This window comes from Felis catus, chromosome B3 (genome assembly GCF_018350175.1).
Source record: "Felis catus isolate Fca126 chromosome B3, F.catus_Fca126_mat1.0, whole genome shotgun sequence".
NCBI classification, from domain to species: Eukaryota; Metazoa; Chordata; class Mammalia; order Carnivora; family Felidae; genus Felis; species Felis catus.
The window spans coordinates 119,035,312-119,058,523 of record NC_058373.1 but is presented as its reverse complement, the minus strand read 5'-3'; the positions used below and the strand labels follow the sequence as shown (position 1 = coordinate 119,058,523).

Below are 23,212 nucleotides of genomic sequence, written 5' to 3'. Positions count from 1 at the left end.
TCCCTAGCTTATAGGGATTCAGACTTCCCAATTCTGTTCAAAGCCATTATGTTTATTATTACATAATATGGTCATTATGTTTATTATTACATAAAAGATAGTATGTATTTTGGCTAGCCTTTATACTTCACAAGACAATTTATAGGTTTTTCCACATTTACTAAAAGAGGCACAAATGTGCATTTGCATTAAGTATAATATGCCTGCCATAGTGTAGACATGTTATACATGTGTTATTACTCATTTCACTGATCACTGAGAGCTCTTGGCTAGTAGAGAAAAGCACTATGACTTAGCAAGAAGTTCCATGGGGGAAAGGAAGCGTTTAGTTAGATTATAGACTCCTTACTATGTCAGACTCTTGTGATTCTTTCTGAATATTGGGTATCATCAGTTCACCAGAAGAGTCTGAGATTGGTACTTGCTGGGTGATGAAGGTTTGATCTTGAAGCTTACTGTCATCCCTGCAATGACAACAAAATGACAGACCTGTCAACAACCACATATACATGGAACTTGGTTCAGAACAATAGACTTGTCCTACAACTCCCACTCAGTTCTGGCACATAGAAAATGTCCACCACAACCACTGTGATCAGGCTCACATTCATTACCTTGTCAAGACAGCTCTTACCCAAATTCCTTTGTTTCTCCATCATCAGCAACAACATAGTCTGGAACTGAAGGCCTAGAGCTCTGGCTATATTTTCTGTGGTAGATAAAAGTTAACAATGAGGCAGTGTCTCCTCTTGTCCCATATTTCAACTGTGCTTTTTTTTTTTTTTTAAGTGTATTTATTTGAGAGAGAGCATGCGCACATGTGGGTGAAAAGAGGAGGGGCAGGGAGAGAGAATCCCAAGCAGGCTTCACGCTAAGAGTGCAAAGTCCGACTCGGGGCTTAATCCTATCAACTGTGAGATCATGACCTGAGTCAATACCAAGATCAAGAGTCGGATGCTTAACTAATAATCATGATGATGATATTCCTCCAATAGCTATTAATGGTGATGCTTAAGACTGAACCAGAGAACTGACCAAAAACATGGCCAGAGAAATTCCCTTCCCACAAAAAGAACCTCAGAACATAGAAAAATTATCCAATGGTGATGGACCCAGTATGAAAATTTCTCCTCATACTTTGGAAAGTTTGGTTTAAGAACAGGAAGTAATCATATCACTGATTGAATACTCTAATGGAAAGTGAGCTGAACAGGATTATAAAAAGTACAGTGGGGGGGGGGGGTGCCTGTCTGGCTCAACTGGTAGAGCATGTGACTCTTGATCTCAGGGTTGTGGGTTTGAGCTCCACATTAGGTGTAGAGATTACATAAAAATAAAATCTTAAAAAAAAAAAAAAAAAGCGTAGTAGGTTGATTTGCCAGCAGGTAAGGACACATGCTCCACTTCTAAAACTTGTCCTCAAGTTGGTACATAGGAAAGCAGAATAAACCCATTCAAAATATGACTGTATTAAATAGTCTAATAATTATGCATGAGAAAAATATACTTTGGGGGTTCTTAGGTGGTTCAGTTGGTTAAGCGTCTGACTCTTGGTATCAGGTCATGATCCTGTCATGAGGCTGAGCCCCACATCGGGCTCCATGCTAAATGTGGAGCCTGCTTGGGATTCTCTCCCTCCCTCCTCTCTGCCCCTCCCCTGCATTCATGTGCTTGCACATGCGCTGTCTCTCTCACTCTCAAAATAAATAAATAAACATTTAATTTTTAAAAATGTACTTCGGATACTACTATTACCTGAGTTATAGCCAGTGTGGTTGCTGGTGCACTAAAGAGTGCAGTTTATTGGTTATACTCCTTGACTTCGTTCAATCACAAAAATAGCATACTGTTAGATTCACAATCATACAATCAATTGAACTCTTAATGAACTTCCTAACTGCTCTGCTTGCCCTGGTAGACCATTTATCATCTAATCTCTCCCCAGTCTGGTTTGAGCTTTCTCGTTTAATCTCATCTTCACCACACATTTCACTATTCGATTCCCATCTTCTTTTCCCTTCAACCAGCTCTGATACGAGATTCCAACAGGCTTAGACATCATTCCATTGCAGCTAGATTTAACTTCATTGCTTTGGTGTGAAGATTTCACTCACATTTCTTTGTTTCTGCAGTATTGAAAACAACATAGTATGGAACTTGAGACCTAGAACTCTGGTTGTTTCTTGGAGTACAGAAAAGTCAACTCACAATGAGACAGACATTCTGTAGCTATAGTCTGGATTCTACCTCCCCCTCTAAATAAAAAAAAAAAACAAATAAAATAAAATAAGACTCTTTGGAAGGCTCCCAGAGACAAAAGACCATTTCAAAGTCTTCCATCTTCCACTTAGCCTAAAATTCTTTAAACTCTTCTCTTTTGGCTGTCCTCTTCCTTGTTCTCCTATTCACTACTGTGGTTATTTCTAGCCTCGGCCCTTTACCCTTCTACCTTCATACAACCTCCTGCACTCAACTACCAATTTTCACTAAATATGCTCAAATCTCCTCTAAACAACTGTACTCGAATCAAAGAGTATTTTTCGTTTCAATATACTGCCATCATCTCCAGTTCAACATCGAAAACACTCCTTGCTATTTCTTCTGCCCAGAATGTTTTTTCCTCTACCTTCTCTTCCTATATACCTTTCAGAGGTCAGCTCAAGCTTTTATTTCCTCATAAACTTTCCTGACCTCCTCAGTTGGGTCATAGTCCCTTAATCTAGCCTCTCTTACCACTGTATGCCACTTCTTTGAGCCAATCTCATAGTTGTCCTTTAATATTTGTGTGATGATTTGAATAATGTTTTCTTCCCACATAGACGATGAACTCCCTGAGATTAGGAATGATGTCTTTATTTGCTCAACACTATATCCTCAATAAATAGTAGGTGCTCAATATGTATATGCTACATGAATTAATGGATGGATTAAATAAAATGTAAACATTTCCTTCACATTGGCTTTCCAGGTTTTTCACTTGCCTTTCATACCACCAGTCGTGCACTTCTAAGTTAAACACCTTAAACATTTACACTTTGTTTTCCTGATTTCTTTTGCCTTTTATCACTAAGTCCTGTCTCTCCTTCCTAAGTGCCTCAGTTTCTCCCCTTTTCCACTCCCACCCACACCCTCCACTGCCGCACGTGCAGAGTAACACGGCAGTTTCTGCTGGTTCCCAACTCTACTTTTGTCCTGCAGTCCATCCTATGTATATGTGTCACTGCATTAGGTTAAGGTCAGCTCTGGGAACAGTGGCTTATGAACCCTTTCAGTGAGACAGTATGAGAGTAGGGCTTATCGCTCTTGAATTCCTTCAAGGCAGAAAAGGAAAGTATGTTATACTACTTTAGAATAACAGTTGCACACGTTAAGGTTTTTCAGCATGGTTTTTAAGGCTCATCATAATTTAATCTATAGATCCAGCCTTGTTTCTTCTTTTTTAATTTGTTTTTTAATGTTTATTTTTATTTGAGAGAGAGACAGACAGCACGAGCGGGGGAGGGGCAGAGAGAGAGGAAGACACAGAATTCGAAGCAGGCTCCAGGCTCTGAGCTGTCAGCACAGAGCCAGATGTGGGGCTCAAACCCATGAACTATGAGATCATGACCTGAGCCAAAGTCAGATGCTTAACTGAACCACCCAGGCGCCCCAACGTTATTTCTAATTACTAATTACTCTCATTGCCACCAGTTTTCCTCAAGCCATGAAGTTTTCCTCAATGTTCCTCAAACACCCCACCTCTATTCCTACCTCTGGGCTTCTGCATAGGCTGTCTACAAAGCCCCTTGCCTGATGTACCCTTCCCACTCTGTCTACTATTCCACTCTCCTACAAGGCACCCGGCAGCGTCACACTCTTTCAGTCTTCTTCACTGAAGTCTTCCCTAACTGCTGTAGGACCCTGACATGTTGTCTGAACTCCAGTGATACTTTATTGTGCCACCTGATTTTTTTCTTTGCTATGTTTGGTTTTGTTTGGGCAACTAGATTAGAAACTGTAATCAAAGGCAATGTCTCTTAATTCCTGCAAATGTTCACAGTACCTAACACAGTACCAAGCATGTAACAAGCAATTAATAAGAGGTTGATTTATTTTAGCCACTTTATAGTTCAGTACCAGTGTTGTAGTCATTGATAAAGCATAGTGGAGAAAGAGAGTGAAACAAATCATTAAAAAGAATGATTTGGAGTATCTGTGAATTTCTGTTTTCCTCTCTAGGTCTTTATCTTGGTATTAGAGAGTCTCTAAATCAATAATCAGCTTAAAAATCACTTATTTGTTGGGGCGCCTGGGTGGCTCAGTCGGTTAAACGTCCGACTTCGGCTCAGGTCATGATCTCGCGGTCCGTGAGTTCGAGCCCCGCGTCGGGCTCTGGGCTGATGGCTCAGAGCCTGGAGCCTGTTTCAGATTCTGTGTCTCCCTCTCTCTCTGCCCCTCCCCCGTTCATGCTCTGTCTCTCTCTGTCTCAAAAATAAATAAAACGTTAAAAAAAATCACTTATTTGTTTTTGCAAACCAATAAAATCTTTTTTTACCAATAAAATCTTAATAATTATTATGCTTCTCTTCAGTGACCACTCATTCAGCTGAACAATGCTGTACCTTCCTAGCAAGCATTACCTTAAACATCTAAGATCAGTCTCTTTTCTCCCCCCTTTAATTCATCTTTCATTTTTGTGCTCATTCATTCATCTCCCATCATTCATCTCTGGGAGTGACAGGTGCTAAGCAGCATGACCCTTTTCCATTTTCTGATCCTTTCCCATTCCTTTAATTCTAAGTGAGAATAAGTTCATTCTTCCTATATGGTTTCTAGGTTTGGTAACACCTTGGTATTTCACTACAGAAGTAGGGAGTTACCTGGAAACAAAACCATTCATTTTTGCAAAGAGCAATCGCAAGACTTTCTCCTTTTGCTCCCAGGTCAAATCTTCAATATCCACATTTCCTTGAATATCCGTCCTGAAGAATTTCAAAGGCAAAATGGCCAAAGTAAGCATCTCTCCTTTTTAAAATTTAAAATATGTAAATATGAGAAAAGAAAATTTCCAAACCATAACTATTATGAGGTTTCCAAAAATGACTACAAAGCAAACTGTGTCCATTACAAAATCACGAAGTTGAAGAGGATATCAATATGCTAGCCATTCTGAAATGCTATGTAGTCTTTAAGATAAAAATAAGAAAAACTAGGGGCGCCTGGGTGGCGCAGTTGGTTAAGCATCCGACTTCAGCTCAGGTCACGATCTCGCAGTCCGTGAGTTTGAGCCCCGCGTCAGGCTCTGGGCTGATGGCTCAGAGCCTGGAGCCTGTTTCCGATTCTGTGTCTCCCTCTCTCTCTGCCCCTCCCCCGTTCATGCTCTGTCTCTCTCTGTCCCAAAAATAAATAAAAAACGTTGAAAAAAAATTTAAAAAAAAAAGATTCTCTCTCTCTCTCTCTCTCTCTCTCTCTCTCTCTCTCTCTCCCTCTCCCCCACTTGCATGCTCTCTCTCTCTCCCAAATAAATTTTTTTTTAATTTTTTTCTTAATATTTTTATTTATTTTTGAGACAGAGAGAGACAGAGCATGAGCAGGGGAGGGGCAGAGAGAGAGGGAGACACAGAATCCGAAGCAGGCTCCAGGCTCTGAGCCATCAGCACAGAGCCCGATGCGGGGCTTGAACTCACAGACTGTGAGATCATGACCTGAGCTGAAGTCGGACACTCAACCGACTGAGCCACCCAGGTGCCCCTCAAATAAAATTTTTTTAAAAAGAGGAAATTACAGAGAAATTATTGGTAATACAAGTAATAGACTTCTAAATATGGCAAAAAGGTTTTAAAAAATTATGGTATGGACATTTTGAAGAAAACAGTCTTATCTTTCAGAAGCCACTGACCATGTCCAACCTTCCCAACAGATACATAGTTTAAAAGAACCTACTAATTAATCCATTAAAAAATAAATCAGAAAACACATTTGGAAGCACTGTTAATAAGGTGTTCAGTACATAGTAGTAGGGAGTCCTTTTAAGTTTCTCAAGCTAAGGCCTTTGAAGAACCTAATTGCACTGGGAGATAAAACTTTTTTTTTCAGAATAATCTTTAAAATGCACTCTAATTTATGGTTCATAGGAGTTAAGAGTGCACTGACAGACAGAAATGCTAACAGGGAACAGTCATTGTATAAAGTCTACAACTGTCTCAAGCATCCTGCTACCTTTATTATGGTGGCAGTAGATCTGTAGCATGTATTTTGGAAACTTGCAAGGACTTTTGGTTAGTACAATGATGGGGTCCCACTCCTGGATGTCCTCCAACCCATAGAACAGTTCTGTGCAACAAAGAATTATTACAAAGAACTGTTATATTGATTTCTTAAATTATATGTTTAGTTAGATATTATCTATGAATTTCATCTCAGTAAAAGGAACGTTACAAAATATTTGTAAAAGTAAGCTTATCAAAAATGTTTAACCTGAATCTGATCACACCTTTATAATGAATTTACAGAAAAGAAAATAAAGGAACATGTTCAAAGATACTACAATGACATTCTATGGAACAAATGATCTAGTCTCTTTAATAAGTCTCTGTCTTGAAAAAAGGAAATCTACTAAGAATACCTACTAAGCCCCACACACAGTGCTAAGCACAGGGGTTATAAAGACAGGTAAGACACTTCCTATCTTCGAGTAACTTAGTGAGTAATCTATTCAATACTTAGATATTATGTAACTGAACTCCTCAGAGTGCTTATTTCTCTAAAGGGCACAAAAATGGCTGCACAAAGGATAAAATATTAAAGCCATGATGAGTACCATTTCTCAGCCTCCATAAGATCTTGAGTTACGCTATTGGTGCTGTGCTCTTTGCCATCGAACGTTCGGATCTGGGGATATTCTGTTCTTCCTGCACATGCCTCTCTCATCTTAAAATTGAAAGCAGCTTGTGCTACCTTTTTGTAATGCTTCCGGCCAAGTAGGATCTGTTGCTTCACTTGGTGCAGAGCATCTAAAAAGAAACTTTCCACTTCTGTTCTCTCATCCAGTATGTTCTTGGCCAGCTTCTTCACTCGATTCATTTCCCTGTCCTTCATCTGGAGAAGATGTTGCAGCTTGTCAATTTCAACCTGACCTGCTTGGTTCTCTATCATTGCCTGTCGCTGCATTTTTAGAACTTCAGCCTCAAACTCTCTGGTCATACAACTCAGGGCAGTCTCCAAGCTTACCACCTTTTTCTGAAGAGTTTGGATTTGTAATCTCTGCTGGGTAAACTGCATTATCTTTTCCTTAACCAACAGATCATTGATTTCCTAAAAACAAAGATGAGAGAGTTGATTTTCTTTAATCAATTTCAAAACTTAAAAGTTCCTCACTAATTTCCATTACATCATTAGCTTAAATTTGATACCAAGTTGAGATGATGATATTTGGTATTCTGTGTACCGAGAGAAAAAACATCTCAGGGTTCTTCTCTGGACTTGTGAAGGCCACTAATTTTGCTGATTAAGAAACTTTCCTTTCTCTAAAATTCCAATAGTTTAAATATTTTATATTATTGAAATGGGTAATTTCAAAATCAATAAGATTATACAGTAAAACATTAACAACTATATACTGGAAAATGTTTCCTATCCTAGCCTATAGGCTAGTGGCCTATCCCTTTTCCATTTTCCCTTTCCTCCTTAGTAATAAAACTCCTTTTTTTTTTTTTTTTTTTTTTTTTTTCAGGAAGGCAGGAAGCCCAATTGAAAATTCCCAGTCTCCCTTGCAGTTCAGCAAAGCTATGTAACTAAGTTCTGGTCAATGAAATGTAAGTAGAAGTGTTTGCAGGACTTCCAGGAAGACTTCTAAAGGGGAGGGGGGGCATAATTTTTCCTTCCTGTCCTTCTTCCTTCCTGCTTTCTGGGTAATGGTTAGAGATCTAGCAGCTGCTTTGGGCCATGAAGTAACTTTGGGGATGTAAGCCATACGTTGCCCAGCAGAGTTAAGGAAACTGAGTCTCTGTTGACTTTGTGGCACTACCCTTCCAGCTCTGGATTGCTAACCTCCAGACTTCATTTAGAGGAGAGAATAAACCCTTACATGGTAAAGCCACTGTTGTCGGGGCTGTTACAGCTGAACTTATTCCGAACCAGTAATTCAGAGACCAACTCTAAGCAAAATAAAATGAGTATTCTAAGGTAGTAGAGGATAGGTTTACATTTATGTTTCTGATATATCCTTTATAAAGTCAAGTCAAATACTTCTTTTTTTATGTTTATTTATTTATTTATTTTTGAGAGAGATAGAGAGAGAGCACATGCTCAGGGAGGGGCAGAGAGAGAGAGAGAGGAAGGCAGAGAATCCCAAGCAGGCTCCTGATGTGGGGCTTGAACCCACAAACTGTGAGATCATGACCTGAGCAGAAATCAGGAGTTGGACTCTTTAACTGACTGAGCCACTGAGGCATCCCAAGTCAAATACTTCTTATGTCATTCTCATAACTAATCCTTTCAAATAAGAAAGGTACATCATCCAGACAAAATAAAAATGGTCCCAAAGTCCTCATGTATCATTATTACACTCAATTCTTCATATTTACCAACCCAATCCTTAAATAAACAAACGAGCAGACAAACAAAAAACCCAGAAAGTCCAAATGGAGTGGGAACCTTCTGATGTAAAAGGAAAGTTTGAGTCTCTTGCAACTTCTGGGAGTTTTTTTGTAGAGCGTCAGCTTCCTTCAGGTGGTATGCGAGGGCTTTCTGGAGATAAACATTCTCTTTAAAAACGGCTCTTCCAGCATGGTTCAGTTGCCTGAAATACATAGATATATGATTCCAAAACACAGGTGTTAAGTTTTAGATACTACCAAACTAGAACAATGACTGCCTTATCCCCCAACATTAAAAATAATGACCACAACGTATTTAGTTTATGGTAGGGACTCAAAAGAGGTGGGGATGTGACTAAGTTTTTACCAATGGAAAGTGAAAAGTTACGTGTTACTTCCAGTCCAAGGCAGTTAGGAGCAGACAGGTTTCCCATGCTCTCTCCTGTCCATATGACTGGATGGAAGAAGTCCAAGATAGAAGCAGCCCCAGTTCCCGAATCACCACTCAAGTAGAGCTATCAGACTTATACTGGATTGTTAAGCGAGCAAGAACTAAACCATTGAGACTTCGGAATTTATTAACACAATTAAATGTTACTTTCACTAACATACCTCATGACAACTCTATACAGTTGCTATGATTAACCCCGTTTTTAGATGAAGAAATTTAATTTCAAAAAGGTTAGGAAATTTTCCAACAGTCAGTCATGTCGGTATACATGTTGAGAACCAAAGTCTAACTTCAAAGCCAGGGTTATTTCCTCCACACCACCTTGCTGCAGAAAGGGTGGGTGAAAAAGGGGCGGGGACACAAAGAGAAAGAAATAACGAGGGAAAGTAAACAAGAAAATTTGAAGAAAGCAAACCAAGAGAGAAGGGAGAAGACAATATGATGAGAACAAAACAGACCAGCAAAAAGATAAGAGAAGCTATGAAAAAGAAAAAGGAGGCAGCAGTCTCTTACGCGATAGCTTCATGGTGAGCTCTCTCTGCCAGCATTATTATCTTCTTTTCAGCCTCTTGTTCTAGTCGATGCTAAAAAAGAAAACAGACTTTTTTTTTTAAGTTTATTTATTTATTTTGGGGGTGGTGGCGGCAAGAGAGAGAAAGGACAGGCCTTCAGCTGTCAGGGCAGAGCCCAACAAGGGGCTGAATCTCACTAACTGTGAGATCATGACCTAAGCCTAAATCAAGAGTCAGATGCTTAACGAACTGAGCCGCCCAGATGCCTGTAGGCTATTTTTTTGTTTGTTTGTTTGTTTTGGTTTTTTTTTTAATTTTTATTTATTTTTGAGACTGAGAGAGAACATGAATGGGGGGAGGGTCAGAGAGAGAGGGAGACACAGAATCAGAAGCAGGCTCCAGGCTCTGAGCTGTCAGCACAGTGCCCGATACGGGGCTTGAACTCACGGACCGCGAGATCACGACCTGAGCCAAAGTCGGACGCTTAACCGACTGAGCCACCAAGGCGCCCCGCCTGTAGGCTATTTTAATAGAGTTATATTTCTAACCAATTTACACATCAAAAAGTGAAGTATTTATTTTAAAATGTCAAACAAAATACTCCTGTCCACATGCCCTAGTATGAAGAACTCCAAGTACTGGTGGAATAGCTAGCAAAGAGGATACTGTGAACACAGGAACCTCAGGGTACCATCTGATCTCCCCATTAAAGAAGGAATATGACACATAAATAGAAAAAAAATGTCCACATCAATATTGGAAAGTGGAGCTTGGATAAATTTCTGCTAAATACAATGTGGTTAGAGTCATTTATTTATCCAACAAATCCCTATTGAGCATTAGTATTGTATCAGATTTTTTAGATGCTGGAGATTCTGTGGTGAAAAAAACAGATAAGGTCCCTGTTCTGACAGACCTTGTATTCTAGGTGAGATGCAAACAACGATAATAATTAAAGTGCACTGAGCTTTTACCACGTGCCAGGCATGGTTCTAAGAGCTTTATGTGTATTATTTACCTATCACAACAACCCTCAAAATTAGACCCTATTATTATCACCAAAAACAAGGACTGAGGAAACAGGGAAAGAGAGGTTAGTGACTTGCCCAATGTCAGATAGCTGGTAAGTGGCAGAGCAGAGATTCATATGCAGGCAATGTGATGCTTGTTTGCTCCCTAACAAGCAAACAAATGAGAGAATTAAACTGTGATGAATGCTGTGAATGTAATAAATGGAGTAATGAGATAGATAGTAACTGGGGGAGATTATGTTAGATTGGGGTTTAAGGAATCGATTTCTGAGGAAATGACATTTGAGCTCCTAAGAATGAGAAGAGCCAGAGCTGGAGGAAGAACATTCCAGAAAGGAACACCAAGTACAAAAATATGTCATTGGGAAAGGGCTTGGTGGTTCAAGGAACAGAAAGGATTAAATAGGGAAACAAAACACCTATAACCTGAGGGATGTCCTTTATATGACCAGGTGGAGCATACTATAGTAAGAGACGAATAAACAGGGCTTACCGGAAAGCCCTCTGCCATAAACCAGCAGCACTGGGGTTCAAACCAGCACAGGAGTTCGTACCTAACCATGAAGTTTACACCGAACATAGTGAGACAGCTACTGCTGTGGCTGGCCATCCCAATACTCATTCCCATCCTCCCTTTCCAGCTTTCACTAGTGTCTGGAAAAAAACACTTACTTTCCCAGCATCCAATATAACATGGCTCTGACCAATGAGATAGATGTAAGACAGAATCTGCCAAGAGCTTCTGGGAAAGCTTTCCCTTCTTCCTGCCTTAAACACAGACAAATCTTAGAGCTGCATTAACCATCTTGCAATTATGAGGCAAAGGCCAGCAGCCACCTACTTCCAGACGTAAAAATCCTATTTATATAGGCACTGTCAGACATGTATGCTGCAATCTGACGAAGCACTCCTAACCTTTGTGGAACTGCTGCACTTAGCAGAGAAGAGAACAAGCTTAGGGGGTGGGATAGAGGGAAAAAGGCAATTGAGAGCAGCCCATTCCTGAGGACTTCCACTCCTAACAGTGCCAGGAAGTGCCTGAGAAGGAAAGCACCAAGATGCTGCTCCTGCCCCATTCCTAGGTTATTTAATACAGAAACGGGAAATCTAGAGCCACTTTTTACGGCAAATTTTTTATCTAAACCTGATATGAGTACTTATTTGCCCCACCCTCAACTTCCTACATCCCTACCAGTTTCTGAAAGAAATCTGTTCAATTCTTCGCTAAGAATGAACAGTTAAAGGAAAGTTTAGAAGACTTAAAGAAAAACCATGGGTCCTCTGAAAAGCTCGCAGAGAAGTGTTCCAATGCACTTCCCACAATTTGGAGAATTAATGTCAGAGGCACAGAGAAATGTGGAAGTTTGTGATATGCTAAGGAACATTTTTGAGGCCCCTTTTTATTAACTCCCTTAGTTTAGCTTGGCTTGACTAAGGAAACACCTTCACGTGTACCAGAGTGACCTTTCCCATCTCATCCCCCTATATAATGTGCTACATGCAGCTTTCCTTCCACTAGGGGAACACCAAGCTGAAGGGACTGTGTCCTGAAGCTTCAGATAACAATCCCTCTTTAGGATTTCAAGAATCTCTAACTGACTAGACACTGAGATATCTAGAACAGGTTTCATTTTCCCTATTTTTTTATCTGCTGTGATTTGATAAACAATCCTCTAATAAGATACCAAAAGAAAGGTTGACATGTCTCGGAGTGCATATAGATACTTATAATGTTTTAGTAAACAAAATATTTCTTCTTTTTAAAAACAAAATATTTCTTAATTAACACTAAAGTGTTGTACCTTTTCTTCAAAAAACTTGCCCTCCAATCTTCTAAGAGTCTCCTGATGTTTCCGCTCCGTGTTCCTTAAATTCTCCTTGAGCTATAATTACAATAACAAAAGAAAAAAAAAGATCAATAAGAAATGGGGGTGACTGAGGCACATTCCTGGAAAATTCTCAATAAAAAAAACATTTTCTGTTATACATTATTTCTTAATCCTGAACACACAGGAAAATTCCATGTCCCTACCCGTGAGTACCATATTTCCCACCAATCGTCTATAGACTTACAAGATCAGTATTGAGTTTCTAAAAAGTTATTCATGAACAACAGTTCCCAGAACAGACAAGTTGTTCTCATAATCATATTTGCCAAATATCTTCATTTAAACATGTAGACTCATAGAATCATAATATTTTAGAATTGGGGCACCTGGCTGGCTCAGTTGGAGGAGTGTGTGACTCTTGATCTCAGGAGTTCAGGTCCCACATTGGGTGTAGAGATTACACTTTAAAAACATAATATTTTAGAATTGAAAGGGACCTTAAAAGTCACACCAGACAATCTCCCACTTAATATAGGATTCTTTCTATGAGAAAAATATCTAGAGACAGAAGTATCACGAATTCAAATGTCATTAATTGATTAGACTAGCCTTTCATAGTTCCCATTTTTAGAAAATTCTCCCTAGTATTAATCTAAAATACATATCCCTATGATTCTCATAGATGGATCCTTCTGTCCTAAAAACATGTATACATGGAATAAAAAGGACATAAAACTCTTCTAGGCAAAGAAAAGTAAGCTAATTTAAAGCTATATTGTAGTCTACATTTACTGGCAATCAGTCAGGCTGAAACAAGCATACTCCATCTAATCCATAAAAAAGGCAGTAGAGTGTCCCATGAGACAACTGTTGGACTCTGGGCAAATCACTTCTCTAAGTCTCAGGTTTCCAGGAATAAGAAGAGAATAATAATAGTAACTAGCTCATAGGGTGTGGCCAGGATTAAATAACAAACAATACATGTAAAGTACCTAGCTAGAATAGTAACCGTTTAATATACCAGCTAGTTATTATTATATCTACTATTGTCCTCCCTTATACTTAATAATTATCCTGTGATCTCTGTCCCAAGTGTATTGAATCTCCATTTTATATGATCTCATTCAGATATTCTTTCTCTCTGTATTTTTCATACAATTTTTTTAAAAATGGCTTCTGATATCATTAAAGACTGAAAATTAATGTCAGTGTACATTAAGTTTATGGAAATGTCTATCATCTTAGTGTGTGGGAAGATGGACCTTTCAAAATCCATAAATTAACAAATGTTTCTAAAGATAATTAGGTAATGCCTACCAAAAACTGTTCTTTTTGGGGTGCCTGGGTGGCTCAGTTGTTTAAGCGACTGACCAGCTCAGGTCATGATCTTGTGATTCTTGAGTTTGAGCCCCGCATCAGGCTGACTGCTGTCAGCGCAGAGCCCACTTTGGATCCACTGTCCCCCTCTCTATCTGATCTTCCCCTGCTTTGCTCTCTCTCTGTCTCTCTCTCTCTCAAAAAAAAATTTTTTTTAAATCTTTTTTAAGTTTTTTTTTTTGAGAGAGAGAGAGAGCAAACATGAGCACACGAGCAGGGGAGGGAGAGAGAAAAGTGAGAGAGAGAATCCCAAGCAGGCTCTGCTCAGCACGAAGCCTGACCCAGAGCAGACACAGGGTCCACCTTGGTCCAAACTCAAGAATCAGATGTTTAACTGACTGAGCCACCCAGGTGGCCCCTATCAAAAACCTTTAAAAGTTTATGTTCTTTAACCTACAAATTCCACCTCAGAGAAGTTATCCTAAATACTAATTGCAGATGTAGAAAAACATTTTGTTACCTAGGTGTTCATCAGTTTATAATAGTGGAAAATTAGAAAAAAGTTCAGATGTCTAACAATGAGGGACTAATTAATAAATCATGATACATCTACCCATGATACATCTTACCTAATAAATCATGATACATATGCCTTGACTAGTCAAAAGATTTTATAGAAAAATATGTAATGGCATTGAGGGGTACCTGGGTGGCTCACTCAGTTAAGTGTCTGATTCTTGGTTTCGGCTCAGGTCATGATCTCACAGCTTGTGGGACTGAGCCCCCCATCTGGCTCTGCACTGACAGCATGGAATCCCCTTGGGATTCTCTCTCCCTCTCTCTCTGTCTGTCTCTCTCTCTCTCTCTCAAAATAAATATAAACTTTAAAAAACAGTACCTTTTAAAAAAAAAAGAAGAAAAAAGAAAAATATGTAATGGCATTGAAAAATGTTCACAATAAAAGTGAAAAAGTCAGGGTAACAGTTTGTACATAATAACCTCATTTTTTTTAAAATTTTTTTTTCAACGTTTATTTATTTTTGGGACAGAGAGAGACAGAGCATGAACGGGGGAGGGGCAGAGAGAGAGGGAGACACACAATCAGAAACAGGCTCCAGGCTCTGAGCCATCAGCCCAGAGCCTGACGCGGGGCTCGAACCCACGGACCGCGAGATCGTGACCTGGCTGAAGTCGGACGCCTAACCGACTGCGCCACCCAGGCGCCCCTAATAACCTCATTTTTTAAAAAATAGCATACATATATATATTTGAAAGATGGCTATTTATTTATTTATTTATTTATTTGAGAGAGAGAGAAAGAGAAGAGGGGGAGCATAGGGACAGAAAGGCAGATGGGGGAGAAAGGCAGAAGGAGAAAGACAGAATCTTAAGTAGGCTCCATGCTCAGCATGGAGTCAGACACGGGTTCGATCCTACAACCCCAGGATCATGACTTGAGCTGAAATCAAGAGTCGGATGCTTAACAATCTGAGCCTCCCAGGTGCCTTCTAAAATGCCATGTATTTTTAAACGTCTCTACATAGAGGAAGAAAAAGAGAAAGAAAATAGACCAAAATATTTAATGGTTATCTCTAGGTAGTATAACTGTGAGGAGAGGGCTTTTAATTTTCTTCTTTTTTATCAGCTAAATTTGCTGCAATGGGTATTATCACTGTCAAAAGAAGATAGACTAAAACAAATTTTTTTAAAATAACTGCAACCTACCAATGTATGCTCCTTCTGTTAATTACATAAATAGAAATCATTTTTTTCTTTAAAATTTATGCTTCGAATATTTTTTGATAATCTAAGTTTAACTAGCCTCTTTTCATTTGTATAGTGAATTCCATATACACAGTATAATTAATTTTCTTCCTTTATCTATATACTCCCCTCATTTTAAGTTCACGGGCCTCTACACCTGCCCTAAATCTTCCATATTTTGGATTCCAGAGAACCACCTTATTTTTTCCCACAAACCAGTATCTTTTGCCTGAATTTTAAGTCTTCCTGGCCCACGTCCCTTTTGAAAAGTCCGAAATCTATTTCTCCATTAGGTGGCAATATTGTTCTTAAAAAAAAGAAATCATACCTCTAGAATACCCACTAGTTAATTCATTTTGATTCAGATTGTATACCTATACTTAAGATAGCTATTGTGAGAGTTCCTAAAAAGTTACCAATCTTAAATTGATTCAATCTTCAGTATTTTCATATTAAAAAATTTGATATTCCTTCTAGAAAATTTTAAGCTTTTTTTGGGAAATTATTAATTGTAAAGTATTTTGAGTATATATTGCAATGATTTAATATACACATACATTATGAAAGGATTCCTCCCTTCTAATTAGTAGAAAACTTGATATTCCTTCAATTACATTTTTTAAGTTTATTTATTTTGAGAGAGAGAGCTGAAGCCGGAGGGGCAGAGAGAGAGAGAGAGAGAGAGAGAGAGAGAGAGAATCCCAAGCAGGCTCCACATGTCAGCACAGAGCATGATGTGGGGTTTGAATTCACAATCTGTGAGATCATGACCTGAGCCAAAACCAAGAGTCGAACATTTAACCGACTGTACCACCCAGGTGCCCCAATCTTCAATTACATTTTTTAATGAAAACACCTACTCAGAATTTAACAAAGATTTATTGAGCATTACTGTGTTATCTTGTATTTGATGAGTACAAATGAACAATGATGTTCATGCCTCAAAGAATTTGTAACTAGCAGGGGAGATAAGGCAAATAATGAATATGTCAAGGTAAATGAGCTAAGTGGTATAAAAGAGATAAAAAATGCTATGAAAACACACAAAGTATTACTTTTTTTTTGCTAATAATCTTTTTTCTTTTTTCCAGCTTGATGAGATAAAATTGACATATAAAGGGGTGCCTGGGTGGCGCAGTTGGTTAAGCGTCCGACTTCAGCCAGGTCATGATCTCGCGGTCCGTGAGTTCGAGCCCCGCGTCAGGCTCTGGGCTGATGGCTCAGAGCCTGGAGCCTGTTTCCGATTCTGTGTCTCCCTCTCTCTCTGCCCCTCCCCCGTTCATGCTCTGTCTCTCTCTGTCCCAAAAATAAATAAACGTTGAAAAAAAAATTGACATATAAAATGGTATAACATATAACATGGTATAAATAATAAATAAATAAATAAACAAATAAATAAATAAATAAATAAATAATGAGCTAACACCTCCATATTGTCACATAATTACCATTTCTTTTTTGTTGTAAGAACATTTAAGATTTATTCTCTTAGCAACTTTCAAGTATATAATGCAGGATTATTAGCTATCATCACCATACTGTACATTAGAATCCCCAGAACTTGTCAATCTTATAACTGGAAGTTTGTATCCTTTGACCAATATCTCCTTATATCCTCCTCCCTCCCAGCTTGGGTAACCTCTACTCTGTTGCTCGGAGTTCAGCTCTTTTTTAGATTCCACATATAAGGGATATCATATAATGTTTATCTTTCTGATTTTTTTCATTTAACATAACACCCTCAAGTTTCATCCAAGCTGTCACAAATGGAAGAAAATTAATACTTTTTTTCATAGAAAATTATTACTTTATTTTTTAAAAATTTTAATGTTTATTTTTGAGACAGAGAGAGAGAGAGACCATGCATGCATGAGAGGGGGAGGGGCAGAGAGAGAGGGAGACAGAATCTGAAGCAGACTCCAGGCTCTAAGCTGTCAGCACAGAGCCCGACATGGGGCTCAAACCCACAAACTGTGAGATCATGACCTGAGCTGAAGTCAGACCTTAACCGACTGAGCCACCCAGGTGCCCCTAAAATTATGACTTTTAAACATGACTCTGGGGGACAGCCTTATGGAGGATATGCATTTGAGCTGAGCCTTTGAAGAATCGGTAAAATTTTAATGGATAGAGATCTGTTGGGAGTATATTCTGGATAGAAGAAACAGTTTGAACTATGAAAAAAATGGCAGAAAGGGGTGCCTGGTTCAGTCCATTAAGCGTTCAATTCCTGATTTCCGCTCAGGTCATGATCTCATGGATTGTGAGATCGAGCCCCACATTGTGCTCTGTGCTGACAACACAGAGTCTGCTTGGGATTCTTTCTCTCCCTCTCTCTCTGCCCCTCCACCATTTTCTCACTCTCTCTCTCAAAATAAACAAAAATGAACTTTAAAAAATATGGCAAAAAGACTTCAGGGATGAGTAAATATCCAGTTTGGATGAATTAAAGGGGGTGTGCATGAGGAAGTAAAAGGAGAAAATAATGTTTCAAAATAGGTGTTGGGTCTTGACTTTCACATCAAGGCATCTGGGCAATACTGGGTTTACAAAAGAGAAATACTAAAGAAGATTCTTCAGGGAGTTAATCAGAACATTTCCGTATTGGTGCATACTTTGGACTGTGGTGATGTGGTGGTTTTAAAATACATCCACAACTTCTTTGATGGTCCTCCTTTCAAATGATGGAACCTAATTCTCCATCCTTAGAATGTGGGCCAGAGTTAGGGATTCACTCCTAACTAATAGAATATGACAGAAGTAATGCTGTACAATTTCCAAGGCTAAGTCAAGAAAGGGATAGCTTCTGTCTGGCTTTCTTTGGGATTATTCACTTTGGGTAGTCATTGAAAGGCTCATGTGGGAAGATGCTGAGGCCTCCCAGTAATTACTAGTCCCAACTTGACAGCATGTTAGTTGGCACTCAGAAACAGATCCTGAAGCTCTAATCAAGCCTCCAGATGACTGCAGCTCTGGCTGATATCTAGACTGTAACTTCATGGAAGACCCTGAGCCAGAATTTCCCAGTTAACCTGCTCCCAAATTCTTTTTTTTTTTTTTAAGTAGGCTCCACACCCAACGTGTGACTTGAACTCATGACCCTGAAATCAAGAGTCACATGCTCTATGGAGCCAGCCAGGTGCCCCAAACTGCTCCCAAATTCTTGACCCATGGGAATTATGTTTTTAACAAATGTTTAGTGTAGTTTTAAGCTGCTAGATTTGAGGGTAATTTTTCTTCAATAATAGGTAACTAATGCAGGTGAAGAAATAGAGAGGGCATGACTAGAAGTACTGGGCAGGGATTCAGATCAACAGGGTTCTGCTACCAGCTCTACAAGTTACCACGAAAGTCACTTAACATCTTTGTGTCTCAGTTTTGCTCATCTATAGAATGGCTTAAATTGGCCCTAAAGTTTCTTTCAGCTCTAAGATTCTATGAATTCCATGAAAGGATTTCATTTTAGATGGTTGCCTTATATCACTCACTTAGCAAATTTTATTGGTAAGTACCAGTCTAGCGACTAGTGAGGGGTGACAAAGATATTCACAAGTAGATGATCTGGCTCCTTTTATTCTCCTCAGTTTACAAAACTAATGAACAATACAAACATAAAATAACTAGAGAAGACAGTTATATAGCTGCTATTTTAAGGACTTTAATGTGGTTTGTTATTGTTGTTGTTTTCATTGTGTTTTGTTTTGTTCTGAGAAAGAGAGAAAGAGACCAGGTGGGAGAGGGGCAAAGAGAGAGGGAAAGAGAGAAACCCAAGCAGGCTCCTTGCTGTCAGCACGGAGCCCAACGCAGGGATCTAAGATCAAATCAGATGCTTAATGGACTGAGCCACCCTGGTTCCCCTTAAGGACTTTAAAGGTCTGGAAACACATAGAAGGAGAGAGTTCCTCAGAAAACATTGCACAGGAGCTTGTATAAAGATGAACTACTGAAATTAAGAACAATTTTAAAGTAACAGAATGACAGTTGTAAAGCAACAGGCAATCAAGTTCACAAAGTCAGCCAGGCAGGGAGGTTGGGAGATAACTTTGCAATTATGACAGAAAGAGTTAAAACACTTTCCTATACATTCCTCCAATTTAAGAAAGTGTCTTAGACTTTCCCACTTTGCCTAAAATGTGCCAACTCATTCCTTTAATTAGAGCTTTTAAGAGTACTCTATTACGATTTTTAAAGCTATATAATCATAACAAGTAAATATCAACAATTATGATGTTACTCCTCTTACTGGAGACTAGTAGGAATAAATATGCTAAATATTGTACACACATTACTTTATTTAATCGACACAACATCTCTAAGAGGAGACACGTGATATTATAGCCACATTTTACAAATGAAGAATCTGAGACTCAGAGAAGTTAACAGACTATCCAAGGGCCACATAGCTATCAGCTGCAGAGCCAGGACATGAAGTCCCTGATTTCAACCACTACAGTATCTTGTCTGACTTATTCATTTCTCATACACCCTTGCAATTTGGCAGTTAGCTGGGAGGTAAACAGAAATAGGATGCAGGAACTTTGGTTTCCCATCAGACCTTGTTCTTGCTCAATAGGGTTCTGGGGAGCCCAAAGACTGCTTGAGAGACATTGCATGCTTGGAGAACACCATGACCAAGAATGAGAGGCGCCAAAAGGGATGGTGGAAGGGCCTTAAATAATACTAATTTCTATAATCATAATTTTAGCAGTAGTAATACTAGCAGCAGAAACAGCAACAGCAGGTAATATTTACCACCCAGTGCTAAGCATTTAAAACAGATGATTTCATTTAGTCTTCACAATGACCCTTCAAAGTTGGTACCATTATTCCCAGCTCCATGGCTTAGATGAGGAAGCTTAACAAGATAATATTCAAGTAGTGAAAACAGTATTTATACTCTAGCAGTCTGACTTTAGAGCACCAACTTTCAACCCCTCCACTGTATGAAATATGGTTATCTTAGGCGGTAATGCTACTGCTATTACTAATAACAGCAGCAGTATTTAATTGCACATTGGAGCAGACTTACACCAGGAATGTCGCTAGCATGTGTAAGGTGTTGGTAGCTTGAAATTGGCCATAATAAGAGTATTTATACCAAGGAAACCAGCAAATGCTAAAAATCAGGACTTCTGTTTGCAGAGCGCTACATACTAGTGTAAATATAATTGTCCCTTATATGACATAATGCTATTTTAAGCACTGTAACTATATGAACTCATTTAATCCTTACAACAACCCTATGAGCCTATGATGAACTCTTACTATCCTCATTTTACAGATCAGGAAATCAAGGTATAGAGAGGTTAAGTAACTTGCCCAAAGTCACAAAGCTGATTTCTGCTACTATGCCCAACACTCATCTGTGCCATTTACTACATTATTATTAATGCAATAAAACTATATTCCGAGCTGAGGGAATGGAAAGAGAAAAAGCATAGCGAAGTCAGAGAAACTTTCTGAAAGTACGGTTTTCCTCGCCCCACCTACCCCTACCCCGAGAACCTTCTAAAATGTTCTAAAATTATCACTCATCAGTCTCAACCTAGTTTCCTTTGGGACTTTCTACTTTGTTTTCCCCTACTGTTTTCCAAGAACTGTAGTGTGTTTCTTATTGAAGTGACTCCAAAGGTTTAATTACTGATAAAAGCAGAAGGTGTGTTGGCTGAGATTTGGTGAAGTTACAAAGAAATCAATGCTTAGAAAAGTCTAACCAAGACTTTTTTACACCCAGTGCCACACTCGTGATGTCTTCTACTTTCTCTCAAATAATCTCTAAAATGCCAAAGGGAGTCCTTTACCATCTCACAGGAGTAAATGTCTATGAAGGCTTTTGCACACATAAGCATAGTATTGTGAGGGGCACCTGGCTGGCTCAGTCAGTAGAGCATAGGACTCTCAATCTCAGAGTTGTGAGTTCAAGCCTCATGTTGGGCAAGGAGCCTACTTAAAAAGACCAAAAAAAAAAAAAAAAAAAAAAAGTGTAGTATTGTGACATTCACTTTATTGTGGCACTCTGGAACCAAACCTGCAATATCTCTGAATTATGCTTGTAGTTAATCCTAATCTCCTTTTTTTAAAGTATTTATTTATTTATTTATTTATTTATTTATTTTAAGAGAGAGAAAGCACGAGTGAGGAAGGGACAGAGAGGAGACAGAGAGAGAGAGAGAGAAAGAGAAAGAATCCCAAGCAGGCCCCTCACTGCTAGCACAGAGCCCCATGTGGGGCTCGAACCCACAAAGTCGTGAGATCATGACCTGAGCCAAAACCAAAAGTCAGATGCTTGAGCGACTAAGCCACCCAGGTACCCCTCTAATCTCCTATGTTTAAAGAAAGAAAGAAACTTACATCATCTAATTCTTTCTCCACTTGGATTTTTCTCTTCTGGAATTGTTTTATTGTTTTCAGCTCTGTCTGAATCATGCCAATTTCTTTGGCTTTTTGCTGGAACTCTCCCTCCAGCTCATTTATTTGCACAATATACTTTTGTTCCTATATGTAAAAAAACAAAAAACAAAAACAAAACAAAGCAAAAAACCCAAACAGTTAAATGAATTAGGAAAAAGAACAGAAGTCCCACAAAGTTGTGTTCCCTTGAAACCTTAGGCCATTTGTCTATCTTCTTTGAAGAAATGTTCCCTTTTTGTTTTTGCATAAAGTTTTACTTTTTGTCAGAAGATACCAAGTGCCTTGAATAAGAAAGAACTTCTAGAATGAGCTGATCTTATCTAGAAAATGCAGGTTAATTATTAAAAAGAGGTGTGAGAAGACTAAACAAATCTTTAATTTGTAAGAAAGAGAAGTAACAGCCCTAACCATAAATTAAAATTAGTAAGCTAAGAGATAAAGGAAGGGCCAGTATCTCTAATAAATCAAGAGAGAAGGAGAAGGTGGGGAAAAAAAGAGGAAGGAAGAGGGAGGAGGAAAAGGAAGTGGAGGAGTAGAAAGGAAAGAGAAGGAGAGAAGAGAAAAAAAGAGGAAGAGGAGGAAAAAAGGGCCAATAACAATTTAAAAAATGAATGAGTTGTCAAAAAGAAATGCAAATGACCCTCAAACATGAAAAAATGCTCAACCTAGCTCAAAATAAGAGAAATGCAAGTTGAAATACACTGGAATACCCTTTTTCACCTGTCATGTTGACAAAAATCGGTTTTGACAATATACTCTGGTATATTGTGAAGACATGGATAGTTGGATTTCTCAGAATATAACATGCTTGCTTTGACTTTGGAGCCACATAAATATTTTACATAATTATGTAATTACATAACTTTAAAATTACATAATTTTATATAATTCCATAATTTTAAAAAGCAACTCCCCCAAACCAAAAACAAAATGTGTTCTTGAGTCGGTGGCATAATCACACAGAAAGAAATTATTTCAAATGATAATGTAATTTGATCATAGATCCCTATTGGTATATATCCAGAGGGGAAAAGTGCCCCCTAAAATCTTAAACTGTTTCCACTAATCTATGTTGGTGTTAGTTATTCTGTGACTGTTGATGTATTGAGGTTTGAGGCAATAACTCAATCATACCTGATATTAAGAACCAGAATTTCTGCTGAGAGAGAAAGGAGACTGGGTCAAGTAAAAACCCTGTACTCCTGCATCTGAATTTATATTTCCTACCTCCATCCACTGAAAAGCCATTGAAAGGACAAACTCAGGAGCACCACGACTACCAGATCATTTTCTACAAAAACAGTTTTGCTATTTTTGAGCT

The 23,212-nt window shown here is 38.6% G+C and overlaps 1 protein-coding gene and 1 long non-coding RNA gene across 11 annotated transcripts in view; one reads left to right on the top strand and one right to left on the bottom strand.

Annotated features, from left to right (window-relative positions):
- The window catches only part of BBOF1 (basal body orientation factor 1), a 56,643-nt gene that overhangs the window by 22,258 nt on the left and 11,173 nt on the right, over positions 1 to 23,212 (bottom strand). For 6 of the 9 annotated variants that reach the window (XM_045060211.1, XM_006932987.5, XM_019833285.3 and 3 more), the window contains exons 4-11: positions 21,832 to 21,975; positions 12,373 to 12,453; positions 9,541 to 9,611; positions 8,635 to 8,779; positions 6,800 to 7,293; positions 4,860 to 4,961; positions 635 to 709; positions 350 to 464 (exon numbers count right to left, since the gene is read on the bottom strand). In XM_045060211.1, the coding sequence (XP_044916146.1) occupies positions 350 to 464; positions 635 to 709; positions 4,860 to 4,961; positions 6,800 to 7,293; positions 8,635 to 8,779; positions 9,541 to 9,611; positions 12,373 to 12,453; positions 21,832 to 21,975 (1,227 nt within the window). Of the gene's footprint in view, positions 1 to 31; positions 465 to 634; positions 710 to 4,859; positions 4,962 to 6,799; positions 7,294 to 8,634; positions 8,780 to 9,540; positions 9,612 to 12,372; positions 12,454 to 21,831; positions 21,976 to 23,212 lie in introns of those variants that run through there. The other 3 variants (XM_045060213.1, XM_045060215.1, XM_045060212.1) reach the window with 2 other exon arrangements.
- LOC102899904 lies at positions 4,495 to 16,616 on the top strand. 2 transcript variants are annotated; one of them, XR_890445.3, is made up of 4 exons: positions 4,495 to 4,991; positions 6,492 to 6,651; positions 7,712 to 7,793; positions 16,572 to 16,616. It is a non-coding gene; the product is annotated as an uncharacterized LOC102899904 (long non-coding RNA). The 2 variants fall into 2 exon arrangements; XR_006599790.1 differs by lacking the exon at positions 16,572 to 16,616 and having other exon boundaries at positions 7,712 to 8,635.